The sequence below is a fragment of the Macaca mulatta genome, chromosome 11 (assembly GCF_049350105.2).
Source record: "Macaca mulatta isolate MMU2019108-1 chromosome 11, T2T-MMU8v2.0, whole genome shotgun sequence".
NCBI lineage: Eukaryota > Metazoa > Chordata > Mammalia > Primates > Cercopithecidae > Macaca > Macaca mulatta.
In genome coordinates, this window is record NC_133416.1 from 125,363,850 (window position 1) to 125,385,837 (window position 21,988).

Genomic DNA, 21,988 nt, shown 5'->3' on the forward strand with positions numbered 1-21,988 from the left:
CTTGATATCTCAGCTCCTCAAATGCATACATAAGAGACAATATCTTTTTTAAAAAAAGAAAAACACGAGGCCGGGCGCGGTGGCTCAAGCCTGTAATCCCAGCACTTTGGGAGGCCGAGGCGGGTGGATCACGAGGTCAGGAGATCGAGACTATCCTGGCTAACATGGTGAAACCCCGTCTCTACTAAACATACAAAAAACTAGCCGGGCGTGGTGGCGGGCGCCTGTAGTCTCAGCTACTTGGGAGGCTGAGGCAGGAGAATGGCGTGAACCCGGGAGGCGGAGCTTGCAGTGAGCCGAGATCACGCCACTGCACTCCAGCCTGGGAGACACAGTGAGACTCCGTCTCAAAAAAAAAAAAAAAAAAGAAAAAGAAAAACAAAAAGTTGGCTGGGCACGATGGCTCACGCCTATAATCCCAATACTTTGGGAGGCCGAAGCAGGCGGATCACCTGAGGTCAGGAGTTTGAGACCAGCCTGGCCAACATGGTGAAACCCTGTCTTTACTAAAAATACAAATAATTAGCCAGGCGTGATGGCACATGTGTATAATACCAGCTACTTGGGAGGCGAGGCAAGAGAATCGCTTGAACCCGGGAGGCGGAGGTTGCAGTGAGCTGAGATTGCGCCATTGCACTTCGGTCTGGGCAACAAGAGCGAAACTTCAACTCAAAAAAAAAAAAAAAAAAAAAGCACAAAGTCAGCCGGGCACAGTGGCTCACACCCTGTAATCCCAGCACTTTGGAAGGTCGAGGCAGGCGGATCACTTGAGGTCAGGAGTTCGAGACCACCCCGGGCCATACGGCAAAACAAAACCCTGTTTCTACTAAAAACACAAAGATTATTCAGGCATGGTAGTGGGCGCCTGTAATCTCAGCTACTTGGGAGGCTGAGGCAGGAGAATAGCTTGAACTCAGGAGGCGGAGGTTGCCGTGAGCTGAGATCATGCCAGTGTGGGTAACCAAGTGAAACCGTGTCTCAAAAAAAAGTGTACCAAGAAAGTGCACCTTCCCTATCTGACCAGCCTGTCTGCAGGTAAACACATGGCTGTTCCAATATCATACCCACTCCAATCTGGAGGTCGCAGGGATGGGTCAATTGATGAAATAAACAGCTGTGTAGCCGGGTGAGGTGGCGCATGCCTGTAAGCTCAGCACTGTGGGAGGCTGACACGGGAGGATCGCTTGAACCCTGTAGTTCAGGATCAGCCTGAGCAACATAATGAGGCCCTGTCTCTGCAAAAATATTTGTTTAATTAATTAATTTATTTACTTGTGTATTTTTTTGAGATGGAGTCTCACTCTGTCGCCCAGGCTGGAGTGCAGTGGCGAAAACTCAGCTCACTGCAAACTCCGCTTCCTGGGTTCAAGTGATTCTCCCACCTCAGCCTCCAGAGTAGCTGGGATTACAGGTGTGTGTTACCACACTCGGATAATTTTTTTGTATTTTTAACAGAGATGGGGTTTCACTATGTTGGCCAAGGCAGTCTCAAACTTCTGACCTCAGGCGATCGGCCCACCTTGGTCTCCCAAAGCACTGGGATTACAGGCATGAGCCACCACTCCCAGCCTAAATTTAAAAATTGAAAAAAAAAAAAAAAAGAGAAAGAAAAGAATAGAAAAGAAAGAAAAACGGCCTTGGCAGCCCTTAACTGCTCTGGACCAAGGGATTTCTGTACATTTAGAAGCAGAGTTCCAATCCCGATGGCAAGACCCTTCAACCTCACCTTTCAATTAACAGGGAGCAGTGCACACTCTTGCTGTGGGATGAGTGATGAATGGACACCACAGGTACCCATTCCAGGGAGGTTGAACTGCCCTGGGCCTACAGAAAACCTGACCTCCTACAAGAGAGACACCAAATGCCCACCAATGGACAAGCAGAGGACCAGGGGGTAAGGAGAGAGAAATCTGGCAACCCCCTACTGCCATTTCCGTGTTTCTACAGCATCTCTGTCCAGTCACACATCCCAGGCCACTTGCAGATAACAAACTGTCATACCTTGTTCCCCCTAGATTCCAACGCCATATTAGAATGTTTCCAAATCGTTCTCCTTAAGAGAAGGAGGGGGCTGGGCGAGGTGGTTCACATCTGTAAGCCCAGCACTTTGGGAGGCCAAGGAGGGAGGACTGCTTGAGCCCAGGAGTTCAAAAACAGCCTGGGCAATATAGTGAGACCTTGTCTTTACAAAAAACTAAAAAGTTAGCCGAGTGTGGTGGCACACACCATTAGTCCCAGCTACTCGGGAAGGTGAGATAAGAGAATCACTTGAGCTTAGGATTTCAAGGCTGCTGTGAGCCGAAATCACACCACTGCACTCTAGCCTGGGTGACAGAGTGAGATCCTATCTCAAAAAAAAAAAAAAAAGAGAGAGAGAGAGAAGGAGGTAATGTGACCCAGCTAGCAACCACATCAGTGAAAAGATATGGGCACACAGAGTCCCCAACCCACAGCAAGACCTGTTCGAAAGACCCAGATGAGGCCGGGTGCGGTGGCTCATGTCTATAATCCCAGCAATTTGGGAGGCCAAGGCGGGCAGATCACGAGGTCAGGAGTTCGAGACCAGCCTGGCCAACATGGTGAAACCTCATCTCTACTAAAGATACAAAAAATTAGCCGGGCGTGGTGGCACATGCCTGTAATCTCAGCTACTCGGGAGGCTGAGGCAGGAGAATCACTTGAACCCGGGAGGCGGAGGCTGCAGTGAGCTGAGATTATACCATTGCACTCCAGCCTGGGCGACAGGGTGAAACTCTGTCTCAAAAACAAAAAGAAAAAGGACCCAGATAGAAACTGGTTGATTGTTGAGAACTTGAGATGGACTGCCCAATGGGAGTCCCCTCACTGGCTTAACCACTGGATCCAGTTCAAGTGTGCTGAGGGCTACATGAGTTTGTCTCATTAGTGCATACCACAAATCTGTAACTCGTTCCACCGTTACCCTCGATTTCACAGACAATAAAACTAACATTGGAGTTCAAGGGACTTTCCCAAGGTCACACAGACGACAACTAGTAGAACGTGGATTTGAACCTAGGTATCTGGACCACTCCACAATACCACTGCCATCCCAGAAAGACAGGCTGAATCAAACCTAATCTATTTTCCCAAATCTACGCAAAAATGACGGCCAACTCCAATCAGAGATATCATGCCCTTCCCGCTGGCCACTGTCGGGGGAGCAACACAGGGTTCCCCGAGGCAGAGGAGGGTCTGGTGTTTTGTCCAGGGACCTCCTAAGATGAGAGCCAGGAGACCAAGCCCAGAGGGCTCTGGTGTGTTTGAACCGAAAGGGATCTGTGTCTGGTTTTCACAAACAAGCCGTACATTAGTCAAGGACTCCATGTATTTCCAAGTGAAGAGATTTCCACGCTATGAATCACAGCACAGTAACAAAGACACGCACAGGACTTGCCTGGAGGGAGCGCAAAGTGCCACGGGAATTCAATGACGTTTTTATTTCTTTTCTTTTTTTTTTTTTTTTTTGTTGAGACAGAGTCTTGCTCTGTCACCCAGGCTGGAGTGCAGTGGTGCAATCTCAGCTCACTGCAACCTCCACCTCCCCGGTTGAAGTGATTCTTGTGCCTAAGCCTCCCAAATATCTAGGATCACAGGTGCGCATCACCACCCCTGACTAAGTTTTGTATTTTTAGTAGAGATGGAGTTTCACCATGTTGGCCAGGCTGGTCTCAAATTCCTGACCTCAAGTGATCCATCCGCCTCAGCCTCCCAAAGTGCTGGGATTACAGGCGTGAGCCGCTGCGCCCAGCCAAGAGTTCAGTGACATTTTTAAAAATGTAAGTTCACGTTCATTGTAACAAGACCTTGCCTTTATCTCCCTAAAGGGCAATAACAAAACTAGTCCATCCTCCAATAAACTTAGCCAATTATTAACAAATCAGTGTCCGTTCAAGTCATCACAAACTAAAGAGAGTAGCCGGGCGCGGTGGCTCACGCCTGTAATCCCAGCACTTTGGGAGGCTGAGGCGGGCCGATCACGAGGTCAGGAGATCAAGACCATACGGGCTAACACAGTGAAACTCCGTCTCTACTGAAAAAACAAAAAATTAGCCAGACGTGGTGGTGGGCGCCTATAGTCCCAGCTACTCCAGAGACTGAGGCAGGAGAATGGCATGAACTTGGGAGGTGGAGCTTGCAGTGAGCCGAGATAGTGCCACCGCACTCCAGCCTGGGCAACAAAGCAAGATCCCGTCTCAAAAAAATTAAAAAATAGGCCGGGCGCGGTGGCTCAAGCCTGTAATCCCAGCACTTTGGGAGGCCGAGACGGGCGGATCACGAGGTCAGGAGATCGAGACCATCCTGGCTAACACGGTGAAACCCCGTCTCTACTAAAAAATACAAAAAACTAGCCGGGCGAGGTGGCGGGCGCCTGTAGTCCCAGCTACTCGGGAGGCTGAGGCAGGAGAATGGCGTGAACCCGGGAGGCGGAGCTTGCAGTAAGCCGAGATCGCGCCACTGCACTCCAGCCTGGGTGACAGAGCCAGACTCCGTCTCAAAAAAAAAAAAAAAAAAAAAAAAAAAAAAAAAAAAAAATTAAAAAATAAAGAGAGTGATGATAAAGAAACAAAAAGTTGCAATGTCACCTTACTCCACTGTGGATAAAAGATAAAGTTATTGGGCCGGGCGCGGTGGCTCAAGCCTGTAATCCCAGCACTTTGGGAGGCCGAGACAGGCGGATCACGAAGTCAGGAGATCAAGACCATCCTGGCTAACACGGTGAAACCCCGTCTCTACTAAAAAATACAAAAAACTAGCCGGGCGACGTGGCGGGCGCCTGTAATCCCAGCTACTCGGGAGGCTGAGGCAGGAGAATGGCGTGAACCCGGGAGGCGGAGCTTGCAGTGAGCTGAGATCCGGCCACTGCACTCCAGCCTGGGCGACAGAGCGAGACTCCGTCTCAAAAAGAAAGAAAATAAAAAGATAAAGTTATTCATTGATGAGATGGACAGGAAGGGATGACTAATTACTTTGGGCAGGAGGACCGAGGGAGACCAGCCAGCAGTTGCCATGGGCTCACAGTAGGAAACAAACAGTGGGGCCAAGATGGGTGACATTTTTTATGCACCCCCTTCATTCCTGGCATCACCCAGGAATTTATCTACGGCATCTCCAGACACAGAAACACTGCCCTGATGGATGATGCCCTAATCTTTGAGAACTGGCAGAAACCTTAGACATCATCCAAAACCCAAGAGGTGTCCTGGAGGTCTCTCTTTCCTTTATCTTCCACTTCCGATCCACCAGCGAGTCCTGCTGGTCTCCTTCCAAAATATTTTCCAAACCTGTGCATTTTCACCAAGGCCACTGTCGCCACCCTGGTTCTGGTCACCGACTTTGTATACCTCCGATTGTCTTCCCTATTTTATTTCATCAGCTCTACTTGATACCAAACACATACATTTTCCATGTGCTAATGAAATGGTGCCACACCCCTGCGGGAAGCTCCAGGAGTTTCTCCTGCACACAGAATAAAATCACAACTCCTGGCCAGGCACAGTGGCTCACGCCTGTAATCCCAGCACTTTGGGAGGCTGAGGCAGGCAGATCACCTGAGGTCAGGAGTTCAAGACCAGACTGGCCAACATGGTGAAACCCCTTCTCTACTAAAAATACAAAAATTGGCCGCGCATGGTGGTGTGAGCCTGTAATCCCAGCTACTTGGGAGGCTGAGGCAGGAGAATCGCTTGAACACAGGGGATGGAGGTGGCAGTGAACCAAGATTACGCCACTGCACTCCAGCCTGGGCAACAGTGTAAGACTCTGTCTCAGAAATATAAAAAATAAAAAAATAAGGATGTCAGTCAACCTGGGCTAGTGCTCACCGTAATGATCTCCTCTTAACTTGATTGTATCTGCAAAGACCCTATTTCCAAATAAGCTCACATTCGTAGATACCAAAGGTTAGGATTTCAACATATCTTTTTGGGGGACGTAATTCAACCCATAGCACAGGTCCTACTTGGCCCCAGTCTGGCCTGGACTCCCGTATTTCACACAGCCTGCCCTCTTATACACAAGGCCCCTGCCACACCAGCCTTCTCCCTATCTGTGAATGCATCACGCTCAGCTCAACCTGTCTTGTTCTGCCTGAAAAGAGAGCTGGCAGAATTCTTCTCCTTTTATTTTTTCAGAGACAGGGTCTCTGTCTGTCACCCAGGATGGAGCGCAGTGGCATGATCATGGTTTACTGCAGCTTTGATCTCCTGGGCTCAAGCAATCACCCCACCTCAGCCCCTCAAAGTGCTGGGATTACAGGCATGAGCCACTGTGCCCAGCCCTATTTACCAATCAGTTTAAATGTTACTATTTCCAGGCCAGGTGCAGTGGTTCATGTCTGTAATCCCAGCTTTTTGGGGGATCAAAGCAGGTGGATCACTTGAGGTCAGGAGTTCAAGACACGCCTGGCCAACATGGAGAAACCCCATCTCTACTGAAAATACAATAGCCGGCCAGGCGCGGTGGCTCAAGCCTGTAATCCCAGCACTTTGGGAGGCCGAGATGGGCGGATCACGAGGTCAGGAGATCGAGACCATCCTGGCTAACACGGTGAAACCCCGTCTCTACTAAAAAATACAAAAAAAACTAGCCGGGCGAGGTAGCGGGCGCCTGTAGTCCCAGCTACTCGGGAGGCTGAGGCAGGAGAATGGCGTGAACCCGGGAGGCGGAGCTTGCAGTGAGGTGAGATCCGGCCACTGCACTCTAGCCTGGGCGACAGAGCGAGACTCCGTCTCAAAAAAAAAAAAAAAAAAAAAAGAAAGAAAATACAATAGCCAGGTGTGGTGGTGCACATCTGTAATCCCAGCTACTCAGGTAGCTGAGGTGTGAGAATCGCTTGAACCCGGGAGGCAGAGGTTGCAGTAAGCCAAGGTGGCACCACCGTACCTCAGCCTGGGTGACAGAGGGAGACTCTGTCCCAAAAAAAAAAAAAAAAAGTCACTACTTCCCAAATCTGCCCTGTGGCCTCCCAATTTAAAATGTTTCAGAAAAATCACATTAACTTGTTTCTCATCTGTCCGCCCCACTGGGCTGCTCACACCTGTGGCCCAGTGCCCAGACCAGTGTCTGGCATCAAGCTCTCAATGAATCTATGCTGAATAAAGGAATTAGTAGGTTCTTTGTTTTACAAATGAGGAATCTTGGATCCAGAACAGTGAAGTGATTACATGGGTATTTCTCTATTTTTTTATTATTATTATTATTTGAGACAGAGTTTCATTCTTGTTGCCTGGGCTGGAGTGCAGTGGTGCAATCTCGGCTCACTGCAACATCCACCTCCCAGGTTCAAGCGATTCTCTTGCCTCAGCCTCCCGAGTAGCTGGGAATACAAGTGTGCACCCCCATGCCTGGCTAATTTTTGGTATTTTCAGTAGAAATGGGGTTTCACCATGCTAGCCAGGCTGGTCGTGAGCTCCTGACCTCAGGTGATCCGCCTGCCTCAGCCTCCCAAAGTGCTGGGATTACAGGCGTGAGCCACCACACCTGGCCTATTATTTTTATTTTGAGGCAGGATCTCACTCTGGAGCCCAGGATGGAGTACAGTGGCACCATCTTGGCACACTGCAACCTCTGTCTCCCATGCTCAAGCAATCCTCTCCACTCAGCTTCCTGAATAGCTGGGACTACAGGTGCATGAAACCATGCCCAGCTAATTACTATTTTCTATACTTTTTGTAGAGCTGGGGTCTCACTACGTTGCCCAGGCTGGTCTCAGACTCCTGGGCTCAAGCAATCATCCCACCTCAGCCTCTCAAAATGCTAGGATTATGGGCATGAGCCACCATTCCTGGCCTCCCATGGATATGTCTACTAAACTACATGCCCCGAATCTAGAGCATGGATGTCCTTCTAATCCAGTGACCAGCAAACTCTCTCTGTTAAGGGCCAGAGAGCAAATAAATTTGGCTTTGAAGGCCCTAGGATCTATGTCACAGCCACTCACCTCTGCCATAGTTAGTAACAAAGATAGAGATAATATGTAAATGAATGAATGTGGCTATATTCCAATAAAACTTGATTTACGAACACCAACATTTGAATTTCATATGTTTTTTTTTTCTTTTCTTTTCTTTTTTTTTGAGACAGGGTCTTGCTCTGTCACCCAGGCTGGAATGCAGTGGCATGATCACAGCTCACTGCAGCCTCGACCTCCATGGGCTCAAGCAATCCTCCCACCTCAGCCTCCTGAGTAGCGGGATCTACAGGCACACACCATCATACCCAGCTAATTTTTTCACTTTTTGTAGAAACGGGGTCTCACTATGTTGCCAGGGCTGGTCTCAAACTCCTGGGCTCAAGTCATCCATCCGCCTCAGCCTCCCAAAGTGCTGGGATTACAGACGTGACCCACTGCACCTGGCATCATATGATTTTCATGTCACAAATATCCTTTTTTTTTCAATCATTTAAAAATATAAAAAATATTCACAATTGGCTGGGCAGGGTGGCTCACGCCTGTAATCTCAGCACTTTGGGAGCCCGAGGCGGGCAGATCACAAGGTCAGGAGATTGAGACCATCCTGGCTGACACCGTCTCTACTAAAAATACAAAAAAAAAAAAAATCAGCTGGGCGTGGTGGCAGGCACCTGCAGTCCCAGCTATTCGGGCGGCTGAGGCAGGAGAATGGCGTGAACCTGGGAGGCGGAGCTTATAGTGAGCCAAGATCGTGCCACTGCACTCTAGCCTGGGTGACAGAGTGAGACTCCATCTCAAAAAAAAAAAAAAAAATTCATAATCTGCAGGCCATACAACAGCAGGCTGTAGTTTACAATCTCCCACTCTAAATTCCTTTTTTAATAATTTTTTGTAATGTGGAGTCTCACTACGTTAACCAAGCTGGTCCCAAACTCTTGGCTCAAGTGATTCTCCCGCCTCAGCCTCCCAAAGTGCTGGGATTACAGGCATGAGCCACAACACCCGGCCTGCTGTAAATTCATACGTGTATATCAGCAGATATGATAGACTGTTTTGGGAAAGTGCAATAGGAAGGGTGGCTCGTGCCAAGCCCTGTACTTAGCACCACAGTATAAGAGTGCTCGCTATAGCCAGACTTGGTAGCTCACGCTTGTAATTCCAGCATTTCGGGAGGCCGAAGTGCGCACATCACGAGGTCAGGAGTTCGAGATCAGCCTGACCGACATGGTGAAACCCCATCTCTACTAAAAACACAAAAATTAGCTGGGCGACGTGGCGGGCACCTGTAATCCCAGCTACTTGGGAGGCTGAGGCAGGCGAATTGCTTGAACCCGGGAGGCGGGGGTTGTGGTGAGCCGAGATTGCATCCAGCTGCACTCCAGCTTGGGCAACAGAGTGAGAGTACATCTCAAAAAATAATAATAATAAAATAAAATAAAAATAAATAAGAGTGCTCACTACACTCGACAAAGCAGGCAATGTATTATTCCCCATTAAGAAACGAGGAAAACTGGAGCTCAGAGATATGAAGCTACTTACTCAAGGTGACACAGAACTCAGTGACAGCCTTTGCATTGGGATTCAGGCAGTCTGACTTGACTCTGTATGTTTTTTTTAGAGGCAGGGTCTCCCTGTGTTGCCCAGGCTGAAGTGCGGTAGCTATTCATAGGTGCAATTATGGTACATTGCAGCCTGGAGCTCCGGGACTCAGGCAATCCTGAGTGGCCAGGACTACAGTCCCACACCACTGCACCTGGCTTTGATTATGATATACTGTAACTTTGTTACATAATAAAATGATATTAATAGCAAAGATGATATTAACAACAAGCTAAAAATAAAAGCTTATTAATATGCCAGGAGCCTTTTAAAGCACTTTATTTGTTTTTCTTTTTTTCTGAGACAGAGTCTAGTTCCGTCGCCCAGGAAGGAGCACAGTGGCATGATCTCGGATCTCCGCAACCTCCACCACCCGGGTTTAAGTGATTCCCTTGCCTCAGCCTCCCGAGTAGCTGGTATTAGAGGCACCCACCATCACGCCTGGCTAATTTTTGTATTTTTAGTAGAGATGGGGTTTCACCATGTTGGCCAGGCTGGTCTCAAACTCCTGGCCTCAGGTGATCTGCCGGCTCAGCCTCCCAAAATGCGGGGATTACAGGCATGAGCCACCATGCCTGGCCTAAAGCACTTTATAAACTGGTATCTATTCTTCACAGCAATTCTAAGAAGTAAGAATTTTTTATATTTTTTTATTTTTATTTTTTTGAGACAGAGTCTCGCTCTGTTGCCCAAGCTGGAGTGTGGTGGCATGATCTTGGCTCACTGCAACTTCTGCCTCCCAGGTTCAAGCGATTCTCCTGCCTCAGCCTCTCAAGTAGCAGGGATTACAGGCATGCACCACCATGCCCGGCTGATTTTTTTTTTTTTTTTTGAGACGGAGTCTCGCTCTTTCGCCCAGGCTGGAGTACAGTGGTGCAATCTTGGCTCATTGCAAGTTCCACCTCCCACGTTCACTCCATTCTCCTGGCTTAGCCTCCCAAGTAGCTGGGATTATAGGCGCCGGACTCCACGCCTGGCTAATTTTTTGTATTCTTTTTTTTTTTTTTTTTGAGACGGAGTCTTGCTCTGTCGCCCAGGCTGGAGTGCAGTGGCCGGATCTCAGCTCACTGCAAGCTCCGCCTCCCGGGTTTACGCCATTCTCCTACCTCAGCCTCCTGAGTAGCTGGGACTACAGGCGCCCGCCAACTCGCTCGGCTAGTTTTTTTGCATTTTTTAGTAGAGACGGGATTTCACTGTGTTAGCCAGGATGGTCTCGATCTCCTGACCTTGTGATCCGCCCGTCTCGGCCTCCCAAAGTGCTGGGATTACAGGCGTGAGCCACTGTGCCCGCAGTTTTCTTTTGTTTTGAGACGAGTCTCGTTTTGTTGCCAGGCTGGAGTACAGTGGTGCAATCTCAGCTCACTGTAACCTCGGCTCACTGCAACCTCCAGGCCTCCTGGGTTCTAGTGATTCTCCTGCCTCAGACTCCCAAGTAGCTAGGACTACAGGTGCATGCCATCACGCCCAGCTAATTTTTCGTATTTTTAATAGAGACGGGGTTTCACCATCTTGGCCAGGATGGTTTCCATGTCTTGACTGTGATCCACCTGCCTCGGCCTCCCAAAGTGCTGGGATTACAGGTGTGAGCCACTGCACCCGGCAGGCATTTTTTGTATTTTTAACAGAGATGGGGTTTCACCATGTTGGCCAGGCTGGTCTCGAACTCCTGACCTCAAGTGATGACCGCCCGCCTTGGCCTCCCAAAGTGCTGGGATTATAGGCATGAGCCACTGCGCCTAGCCACAGGAATTATTTTTATCCCCATTTTACAGGTGAGGAAATAGAGGTGTGAGAGGTCCCTCAGCTTGCAAGTGGCAGGGCCCAGAAAGAATTCCAGGCCATCGGAACCCAAAACCCACATTCCTGACCATGGTCTCCTCCTTTCCAAGGCTCTGAGCACCTCTCCAGCCCCGGTCCCTGCCAGCCCCACTTACTGGCCACCTGCAGCCACACTTGGAACCACTGAGTCACATTCAGGATCTCCTGGCAGGTGTAATTCCCCTCATCTCCCAGGCCCAGCGATTTGATGTGCAGGGAGCTGGCATCCACTAGAGAGAAGCGAGGCTCAGCTGGTGGGAGGCTAGAGTTGGATGAGAGAAGGAAGACAGGCTCCGAGTCGTTCCGGTACCAGGTCACCAGGCCCCTCGGTCCCGAGATGTTGCCACAGTGCAGAGTAATATTCTCATGAACTTCTCCAATGACAACAGCCTCCAATCCTGTACAAGGCAAGATCAAGCTGTTACTACCCTTCTTAATTTCTAAACAATGTCCCTTTTTGGACAGTCCTCCTGTATTAGGATTTTTTTTTTTCATCAGGTATATGTTCTTTTTTTTTTTTTGGAGACGGAATCCCACTCCGTCGCCCAGGCTGGAGTGCAATAGCACGATCTCGGCTGACTGAAACCTCCGCCTCTCGGGCAGCCTCCCAAGTAGCTAGGATTATAGGCACGCGCCACCACGCCCGGCTAATTTTTGTATTTTTAGTAGAGACAGGGTTTCACCACCACATTGGCCAGGCTGGTCTGGAACTCTTGACCTCAGGAAAGGTCAGGCTCATGCCCCCAGCACTTTGGGAGACCAAGGCGGGCAGATCACAAGGTCAAAACATTGAGACCATCCTGGCCAACATGGTGAAACCCCATCTCTATTAAAAATACAAAAAATTGTGGCTGGGCACGGTGCCTCACGCCTGTAATCCCAGCACTTTGGGAGGCTGAGGCGGGTGTTTCACCTGAGGTCAGGAGTTCGAGACCAGCCTGACCAACATGGAGAAACCCTGCCTCTACTCAAAATACAAAATTAGCTGGGCATGGTGGCACATGCCTGTAATCCCAGCTACCAGGGAGGCTGAGGCAGGAAAATCACTTGAAACTATGAGGCGGAGGTTGTGGTGAGCTGAGATCGCGCCATTGCACTCCAACCTGGGCAACAAGAGGGAAACTCTGTCTCAAAAACAAAAACAAAAACAAAAAATTAGCTGGGCATGGTGGCGTGCACCTGTAGTCCCAGCTATTTGGGAGTCTGAGGCAGGAGAATTGCTTGATCCGCCCGCCTCGGCCTCCCAAAGTGCTGGGATTACAGGCATGAGCCACCACACCTGACCGTATGTGTCTTAAGATGCAGTAACACATACAGAGCAGCTGGGCATAGCGGCTCACACCTGTAATCCCAGTACTTTGGGAGTACAAGACAGGCAGATCTCCTGAGGTGAGGAGTTCCAGACCAGCCTGGCCAACATGGCAAAACCCCGTTTCTACTAAAAATACAAAAATCAGCCGGGCATGGTGGTGCATGCTTGTAATCCCAGCTACTCGGGAAGCTACGGTGGGAGAATTGTTTCAACCTGGAGGCGGAGGTTGCAGTGAGCCGAGATTGTGCCACTGCACTCCAGGCTGGGTGACAAAGCGAGACTGTCTCAAAACAAAAACAAACAAACAAAAAACACATACAGAACCTCTGGTATGTTGAGACTCTTGGCCAGTCACTGACAATAATGAACTTGTAGTAGGTAACAAACAAAGCCCCAGTTGCCCAGCCACCCTGCCCATCATCCATGCCCCTCACCATCCATGCCCCACATCACCGGGCGGGGGGGGCCATCCCATTCTTAGTGAGGACTCAGCCATGAGACCTGTTTTGGCCAATGGGATGTTGGGGAATGTGACACAAGCAGAGGCTTTAAAGTGCTTGTCTATAATCACTAGAGAAATGCAAATCAAAACTACAATGAGGCCGGGAGCAGTGGCTCATGCCTGTAATTCCAGCACTCTGGGAAGCCGAGGGAGACGGTTTCACTCGAGGCTAGGAGTTTGAGACTAGCCTGGTCAACATGGTGAAACCTCGTCTCTGCTAAAAATGCAAAAATTAGCCAGGCATGGTGGTGCACACCTGTAGTCCCAGCTACTCAGGAGGCTGAGGCACGAGAATCACTTGAACCCAGGAGGCAGAGATTACGGTGAGCCAAGATTGTCCACTGCACTGCAGCCTGGTTGACAGGGCAAGACTGTCTCAAAAACAAGAAAAAAACAACAACAAAAAGCCAGGCTCCATGCCTGTAATCCCAGCACTTTGGGAGGCCGAGGCAGGCAGATCACCTGAGCTCAGGAGTTTGAGACCAGCCTGGCCAACATGGTGAAACCTCGTCTCTACTAAAAATACAAAAACTTAGCTGGGTGTGGTGGCAGGTACCTGTAATCCAGCTACTCGGAAGGCTGAGGCAGGGGAATCACTTGAACCCAGGAGGCAGAGGTTGCAGTGAGCTGGTATTAGGCCACTGCACTCCAGCCTGGGCGACAAGAGCGAAACTCTGTCTCAAATAAATAAATAAATAAATAAACTACATGGTACAGACCCAAGTTGTCTCAATGGCTCCAGCTTGGCCCATTCTAGATCAGCCTTCAGCTAGTCATCGATCCCTAGGCGGATCAGCAGAGCCACCTAACCAACCACCCAGGCCTGTGGGTAATAAGCACTACTGTCATTTTGGGGTTGTTTCTTACACAGCATTACTGTGGCGATCAATAATTCATAGAGAACCCAGGTGGCTTTATTTGCCTAGAAACCCAGAAGGGGTAGAAAGAAGAGGGCTTTAGCTTTGCTTCCACTGTCCTCCTGCTCTCTCTGCCTCTCCCTCTCCCCCCATCTCAAACGGCCCTAGAGTTCAAGTTCTCTCAGAAGCTGCACGCAAGAATGGGCTGGCAGTAGGGACTGTGTGCCCACACTGGGCAAGGCACTGGGAACCCCATGGTGGACACAACACACAGAAACCTCCAAGAGTTCACAGTCTAGTGAAGAAAAGAGACAATAAACTGGCAATTACAATGCAGTGTGATAAACACCAAGATAAGGCCTCAGAGAAAGGGCTCCTAAGTCCAACTAGGGCAAATGTCAGGAAACACTTCCCCCAGGAAGCCAAACTGAGATCTGATGGACAAGTAGAATCAGCCAAGGAAAGGTGAGGATGGGTTCCCAGGCAAACGGAACACGTTCAAAAGCCCAGATCAGCGGCCGCAGAGTGTTAGAAACACAAATTATCAAACCTCACCCCAAAACACCCAAATCAGAAACTGTGGGAGAGCAGCAGCCCTTTTTGTTTTATTTATTTGTTTATTTTGAACAAATCAGCAATTATTTAACTTTTTTTTTTTTTTAAAGAGATGGGGGGCATGGGTCTCACTCTGTTGTCCTGGACAGTCCTGAACTCCTGACTTCAAGCAATCCTCCCACCTCAGCTTCCCAAAGTGCTGGGATTACAGGAGTGATCCACTACACCTGGTCCAGCATCTGTGGTTTAACAAGCCCTCCAGGTGATTCTGACGACCACTCAAGAGTGACAGGTGTCCGGGTGTGGTGGCTCAGGCCTATAAGCTCAGGGCTTTGGGAGGCTGAGGTGGGAGGATCACTTGAATCCAGGAGACTGAAGCTGCAGTGAGCCACGATCGTGACACTGCACTCCAGCCTGGGCAACAGAGAGATACCCTGTCTCTTTTTTTGTTTGTTTAATGTAAATAATTTTTTTTTTTCTTTTTTAGAGATGGGGCGGGGGGTGGGGGGGGGTCTCACTAAGTTGCCCAGGCTGGTCTTGAACTCCTGAACTCAAGCATTCCACTCGGACCCACTTTGGGCTCCCAAAGTGCTGGGATTACAGGCGTGAGCCACCGCATCCAGCCGACCCTGTCTCATAAAAAAGACTGACAGGTGCTAACGGGCATTAGACTGTCACTAGGTAACAAGAAGCAAATGCAACCCATTTTGCTGAGAAGTTTCACAATTGTCCAGCCCCCTCCACAATCAAGACCCAAATACAAAGAGGCTGCAGGAATAGGAAGACGGGCAGAACCTGTTGGGGTGATAAAAATGATGAATTAGTGGTGATGGCCATGTAACCTTGGAATACACTAAAATCCCCTGAGTCGTACACTTTAAAAGGGTGAATTTTGTGGCATGTAAATTGTATCTGAATACAGCTGTTATAGAAAAAATAAACTGCCACCTGCCCCTGGCAATCCTTCCCGTTTAAGTGAAAGAGTAATCATTATCGGCCGGGCGTGGTGGCTCAAGCCTGTAATCCCAGCACTTTGGGAGGCCGAGGCGGGCGGATCACAAGGTCAGGAGATCGAGACCACAGTGAAACCCCGTCTCTACTAAAAATACAAAAAAATTAGCCGGGCGCGGTGGCGGGCGCCTGTAGTCCCAGCTACTCAGGAGGCTGAGGCAGGAGAATGGCGGGAACCCGGGAGGCGGAGCTTGCAGTGAGCCGAGATCGCGCCACTGCACTCCAGCCTGGGCAACAGCGTGAGACTCCGTCTCAAAAAAAAAAAAAAAAAAAAAGAGTAATCATTATCTGTATTTGGCCTCTTGTCTGGTTAGAAGGGCTCCCTTTGAGAGATCTGAAGCCAGCCTGGACCCCAAGAAGTTCTGATTCTCTCACCATTTTGGCCACACCCTTCCCAAAAGACTTTTGAGCCAAGTCAGGATGGAGAAAAAAAAAACAAATTTTAAAAACTAAGCCACTTGCTGAAAGGTGGAGAATGTCATCTAATGATAGAGATTCCAAAACAGCAAGAAATGCTTCTGAACAATCACTTTAAAAAGCAGGTGAGAGGGCCGGGCGCGGTGGCTCAAGCCTGTAATCCCAGCACTTTGGGAGGCCGAGACGGGCGGATCACGAGGTCAGGAGATCGAGACCATCCTGGCTAACACGGTGAAACCCCGTCTCTACTAAAAAATACAAAAATCCAGCCGGGCGAGGTGGCGGGCGCCTGTAGTCCCAGCTGCTCGGGAGGCTGAGGCAGGAGAATGGCCTAAACCCGGGAGGCGGAGCTTGCAGTGAGCTGAGATCCGGCCACTGCAGTCCAGCCTGGGCAACAGAGCAAGACTCCGTCTCAAAAAAAAAAAAAAAAAAAAAAAAAAAAAAGCAGGTGAGGGCCGGGGGCGATGGCTCACACCTGTAATCCCAGCGCTTTGGGAGGCCGAGGCAGGTGGATCATTTAAGGTCAAGAGTTCGAGACCGGCCTGGCCAACATGGTGAAACCTCGTCGATACTTAAAAACACAAATATTAGCGGAATGGCCGAGTGCGGTGGCTCCTGCCTATAATCCCAGCACTTTGGGAGGCCGAGGCGGCAGATCACCTGAGGTCAGGAGCTCGAGACCAGCCTGGCTAACATGGCGAAACCCAGTTTCTACTAAAAATACAAAAAATTAGCCAGGCATGGTGGCACATGCCTGTAATCCCACCTACTCAGGAGGCTGAGGCAGGAGAATCACTTGTACCGGGGAGGCGGAGGTTGCAGTGAGCCAAGATCATCCCACTGCATTCCAGCCTGGGTAACAGAAAAACACTCTGTCTCGGAAAAAAAAAAAAAAAAAAAGAGCAGGTAAGAATTCTTTTTATGTCTCCATTTATTTTTTGAGATGAAGTCTCACTCTGTTGCTCAGGCTGGAGTGCAATGGCTCAATCTCAGCTTACTACAACCTCTGCCTTCCGGGTTCAAGCAATTCTCCCGCCTCAGTCTCCTGAGTAGCTGGGATTACAGGCACCCGCCATCATGTCCCGCTAATTTTTTGAATTTTTGTAGAGATGGGTTTCACCATGTTGGCCAGGCCGGTCTTGAACTCCTGACCTCAGGTAATCTGCCCGCCTCGGCCTCCTGAAGTGCTGGGATTACAGGCGGGGGCCACCGCGCCCGGTCAAGAATTCTTTTTAAATTATTAGGACTGAGAACCCAAATTCTCCAGTGGCAACCCCCACGATAGAAAGGAAGATGAACTTTAGAGTTACAGATGCAACATGCGACCTGCAGACCTGCCCCTTGCCTAACTCCTTGGCAAGGAAATATAGGAACAGTGGCTTGGAAAAAAGCCCTGGTGAAACTTTAGTATTGGAACTTCAGCTAACATTGTCTTCTCCTCCAACGCATAGAATGACATGATCACAAAAGAAACCATTTGAAGGCTTCTCCTGGCTTGGCTTACTCCATTCTTTTTTAAACCACTGTATCTGAAGGTGCCTTTGGAGATCATCTAGTCCAGATCTGTGACTGCCCTATGGGCTGGGTTGACCATGAGTTTGAGTCCTGGCTCAGTGGAAAAGAACACAGTCATCGATTAGTGATGTCTGACATAGACATGGAAGGGGTAGTTCTTGCCTGGCAATCCTATACCTCCTCACTTTACTATTGAGAAAATTGGGATTTAGGAATATTAAATTATTCACTTAAAGTCCCAAGCAAATCACTGGGAGATGTGGGATTGTCACTCAGGTCACTTTACTCTGGTCTCCAGACAGGATGCAATGATAAAATATAGTAACAATTTTAGAGATCATTTATATGGTGTCCAGAGGGTCCTTCTTGCCCCCAACCTTAAATGCATAATAGGGAACAGAAGAGGGAGTAATATAAACTCCCTGATGCTGCCCATGTATTATTATTTACAGAGTAAGAGTTATACCCAAACATTTATTTATTTTTTTTAAGCAACTTTTCCCAAGAATAACCTAGGATTTACAATCCAAGGTACCTAGTGGATGCATATAAGTTGTCTGGCGTTGAATGTCAGGAGAAAGACAATTTCCCCCCCGCAAACAACTCCCAACTTAAAAAACAAACACACAACAAAAATACACCAAGCTCAGGAAGCCCCCTGGCACCATACACAAAGGTGAAGCAGGTCTGAGCATCAAAATAGCTGGGCAAAGTCCCAACACAGTGGCTCACATCCGTAATCCTAACACTTTGGGAGGCTGAGACAGGAGGATCACCTGAGTCCAGGAGCTTAAGACTAGCCTGGGCTCAAGCAATTGTAGAGACCCTATCTCTACAAAAAAAATTTAGAAATTAGCTAGGCGTGGTGGCACATGCCTGTAGTCCCAGCTACTTCTAGGCTGAGGTGGGAGGATCAGTGCAGTGATTGCACCACTGCACTCCAGCCTGGGCAACAGAGCAAGAGCCTGGCTCGAAAAAAATAGCTGGCCATAGCAGTGGAGATAGGTTCCCCATGGGGTGGGCGGCAGTCAACCTGAATGCCGGGTCATTCCAGCAGGATGACTTCATCCCAGGGTTCTTCTGTCTTCCCAGGTTCCTGGTGTTCATCTTGCAGGAAACAGTGCCAACAGCTGGGGAGATGGGAATACTTGACGACCACCTTTCACGTCCAGAAACTGTCCTTCTCCCCTGCCACACACACCCCAGCACAGTGATTACTCAGCCAAATGCCTGGAGGGCCAGCAGGTAACACCCATGACTGAAGGTAGGGGGGCAAATATTACAACAGGGAGAGGTGGAACAAATTTGGGCTCACATGCCCTAGATAAAAGGATGACCACTGCCCAGTTCCAACTGGGAAAGCAGGCCCCGTGTTGCCAGACCTTCAGATTTTTCCAGATAAACCGGAAACCTAGAGATGTTATTGTTTTTAAATGGTTGGTTTAAAAAAAAAAAGCAAAATAAAATTGTAGGAGCCTAACAATTAGGAACTTTTGGTACTTCCTGCTAGGAAGCTCCAGCATAATTTACAACTCATCTCCAGAAACGTGCAACAGGAGACCAGCTGGGTAGAGTATACCCGGGAACACAAAAAGTAGGGCTCTGCCTGCATCCTGGCAAACTTCACCACCTCCTGGCTCCACCTCCTCTCCCTGCACCCCAGCTACCTCCCAACTTGTCACACTCCCAGCGCACAGTAGGCACGCACAGTAGGCATGCTGGTGAATTAAATTCATATATATATATTCATATATATATTATATATATATATTTCAATCTTTTTACATTCTACATATTTTTGTAAGCACCCCCCAATTCTTTTTTCGTAGCAAAGCAGACCATAGATGAAGCATTTCAGACCTTTTGTCAATCATGTCAAGTGTGAGGGGAAGTCTTTTGTAAGTCTGCCAAGTATTTCAAAATAAAAAGCTTTTCCAAAAGTAAAGGCGGAAGACCCCGCTTTGAAGGCGCTGGTCAGCACAGGAAGACTTGCAAAGGTGTGTAGGGAAGTCCACCGGTTACAGGTGTAAAGCGAGTTCAACCTTGGGCAGAGGGAGGAGAAAAATAAAGTGGGAGTCTCGAGTTTGAGCACCAGCGTATCGTATCAGGTATTAATAAAACCAGAAAGCGAATTTACATCCGACGCTTAAAAAAAAAATCACTTTCCCGGCACACGTGCCTCTTTATTTTCCCCTGCACCTCGGCTCGGGTCCTCTGCAGCCTCACCGGCTGCCCACCCCAGGAGGCCAGGGGTATCTCGCCCCGCACCGGGCGCCCGGGAAAATTCCTTCCTGCAAAGACCGCCGAGCTGCAAGCAGGAAACCAAGACCCTCCTGGGGCGACTTCTAGGCTGCGGCCACCACGGATCCAAGCGGAGTCGGAGGGAATTTGGTCCCTCGCTGTCCCCTCCCCACCGCTGACTGGGAAAACTCAACTTTTCCCTCCAGATCGCGGCCCCTTACCTAAGGCGACCCAGCCGGCCAGGAGCGCCCCGAGGCAGACGAGGACGCGGGGCTCGGGCGCACCGCCGCCTGCGGCCATCTCGCCCCAGATCCCGGCTCAGGAAATGCAGGCTCAGGCTGGGCTGGACGTGTGCGCCCCAGGGCACCGGGGCCCGGGGGACCAAGGGCTCCTCTCAGGTCCTCGGAACGGCAGAGTGGCCCCACTTTCTCGGCCCCCAGGAAGGATGCTTGGCTGAGCCGGGTGTCCGGGGCTGGGAGCGGCGCTCGGCTGCAGGCTCGGGTCCCGGCTCCCGAGCGCCCTGGCCGCGGAGGGAGGGCGCACCCCGCCCCCTGCGCCTGCCTGCCCACTCCCGCCGGCGGAAAACAACAGGAGCGGGCTCCCTCCCGCCTCCCAGCCAGGCGGGAGCCCAACTTCCTCTACCTTGGCCGGGGAGGAGGGCTTTCTGCCGAGGGCGCGCCGAGCCGGGTCCTGCCGGGCCAGGGGCGGAGCACGGAGGCTGGGCCCTCCCCGAGTCCACTCCGCCCGGGACAGCAGTACGGAGTCGCGGGGACAGCGGGCGGGACGGAGCCCTGCAGCTGCCGCAGGACGCACCCCCCGCCGCTGCCCCGAGCTGCAGAACACGGAGGAGGCGGTTGCCAAGCTGCAGAATGCAGGACCCCCCCCCCCCGGCAGTCCCAGCTGAGGGTCTCGAGGGATTCCCGTCTGTGTCCCTGGGCGCGGGGCGGGCGCCAAGGCCGCCATCGCTTCCTTTCCCTACCCTTTGCAAAAGGGAGCCGGAGAAAGATGATCCCCTGACCTTCAGCCAAAGCAGCCACGAGACTCCGGTTCTCCAGTGAACTGGCTGGGACCACACAGTGAGAGCGAGCGCCAAGGAGTCCCCAGGACCTGTTTCTCAAGAGTTTTGTTTTTGCTTTTCCCCTTTTCGTTCTCCCATCCCCTACCCAGTCAGATTCCCAGGCTAAGCTCTTCTCTTCCCTGCCATGCCCTCATCCCATTCTGTCCTGGGGAAAATGCGGCTTTGATATCCTCAGGAAGAGCCATCCATAAAACAGCCCTAGGAGAAACTTACTGTTTAAAATAATAATGGGCCGGGCGCGGTGGCTCAAGCCTGTAATCCCAGCACTTTGGGAGGCCGAGACGGGCGGATCACGACGTCAGGAGATCGAGACCATCCTGGCTAACACGGTGAAACCCCGTCTCTACTAAAAAATACAAAAAAAACTAGCCGGGCGAAGTGGCGGGCGCCTGTAGTCCCAGCTACTTGGGAGGCTGAGGCAGGAGAATGGCGTGAACCCGGGAGGCGGAGCTTGCAGTGAGCTGAGATCCGGCCACTGCACTCCAGCCTGGGCGACAGAGCATGACTCCGTCTCAAAAAAAAAAAAAAATAATAAAATAAAATAAAATAATAATAACATGGCCGAGCATGGTGGCTCACGCCTGTAATCCCAGCACTTTGGGAGGCCCAGGTGGGCGGATCACGAGGTCAGGAGTTCGAGACCAGCCTAGCCAAGATGGTGAAACCCGGTCTCTACTAAAAATACAAAAATTAGCTGGGCATGATGGCTGGCGCCTGCAATCCCAGCTACTGGGTAGGCTGAGGCATGAGAATCTCTTGAACTCGACAGGCAGAGGTTGCAGTGAGCCGAGATCCCGCCATTGCACTCCAGCCTGGGCGACTGAGCGAGACTTGTCTCAAAATAAATATTAAAATTAAAATAATAAAATAAAATCATTCGATCTCCTGACCTCGTGATCCGCCCGTCTCGGCCTCCCAAAGTGCTGGGATTACAGGCTTGAGCCACCGCGCCCGGCCTTTTTTTTTTTTTTTTTTTTTTTGACACAGGGTCTCACTCCAGTTGCCCAGGTTGGAGTGCAGTGGCACCACCATACCTCGCTGCAGCCTCAAACTACCAGGCTCAAGTGATCCTCCCACCTCAGCCTCCACCACGCCCAGCTGATTTTTATATTTTTAGTAAAGACAGCGTTTCGCTATGTTACCCAGGCTG

At 50.2% G+C, this 21,988-nt stretch overlaps 2 protein-coding genes across 5 annotated transcripts in view; both read right to left on the reverse strand.

The window, feature by feature from the left end:
* VSIG10 (V-set and immunoglobulin domain containing 10) overlaps positions 1-20,980 on the reverse strand; it is a 49,763-nt gene extending 28,783 nt beyond the window's left edge. For 2 of the 3 annotated variants that reach the window (XR_013401535.1, XM_015152928.3), the window contains exons 1-3: positions 20,779-20,979; positions 19,982-20,592; positions 11,467-11,748 (exon numbers count right to left, since the gene is read on the reverse strand). Coding sequence is in view for 1 of the 3 variants with exons in the window: in XM_015152928.3 (XP_015008414.2) it covers positions 11,467-11,748; positions 19,982-20,060 (361 nt within the window). In the remaining 2 variants the exon portion in view is untranslated. Of the gene's footprint in view, positions 1-11,466; positions 11,749-19,981; positions 20,593-20,778 lie in introns of all 3 variants that reach the window. The other variant, XR_013401534.1, reaches the window with a different exon arrangement.
* Positions 1-21,374, reverse strand: part of WSB2 (WD repeat and SOCS box containing 2) — an 81,498-nt gene extending 60,124 nt beyond the window's left edge. The window contains exon 1 of one of the 2 annotated variants that reach the window (XM_077955358.1): positions 21,315-21,374. The gene's annotated coding sequence lies outside the window, so the exon portion shown is untranslated. Of the gene's footprint in view, positions 1-4,178; positions 4,232-21,314 lie in introns of those variants that run through there. The other variant, XM_077955359.1, reaches the window with a different exon arrangement.
* Positions 21,375-21,988: the final 614 nt, after the last annotated feature.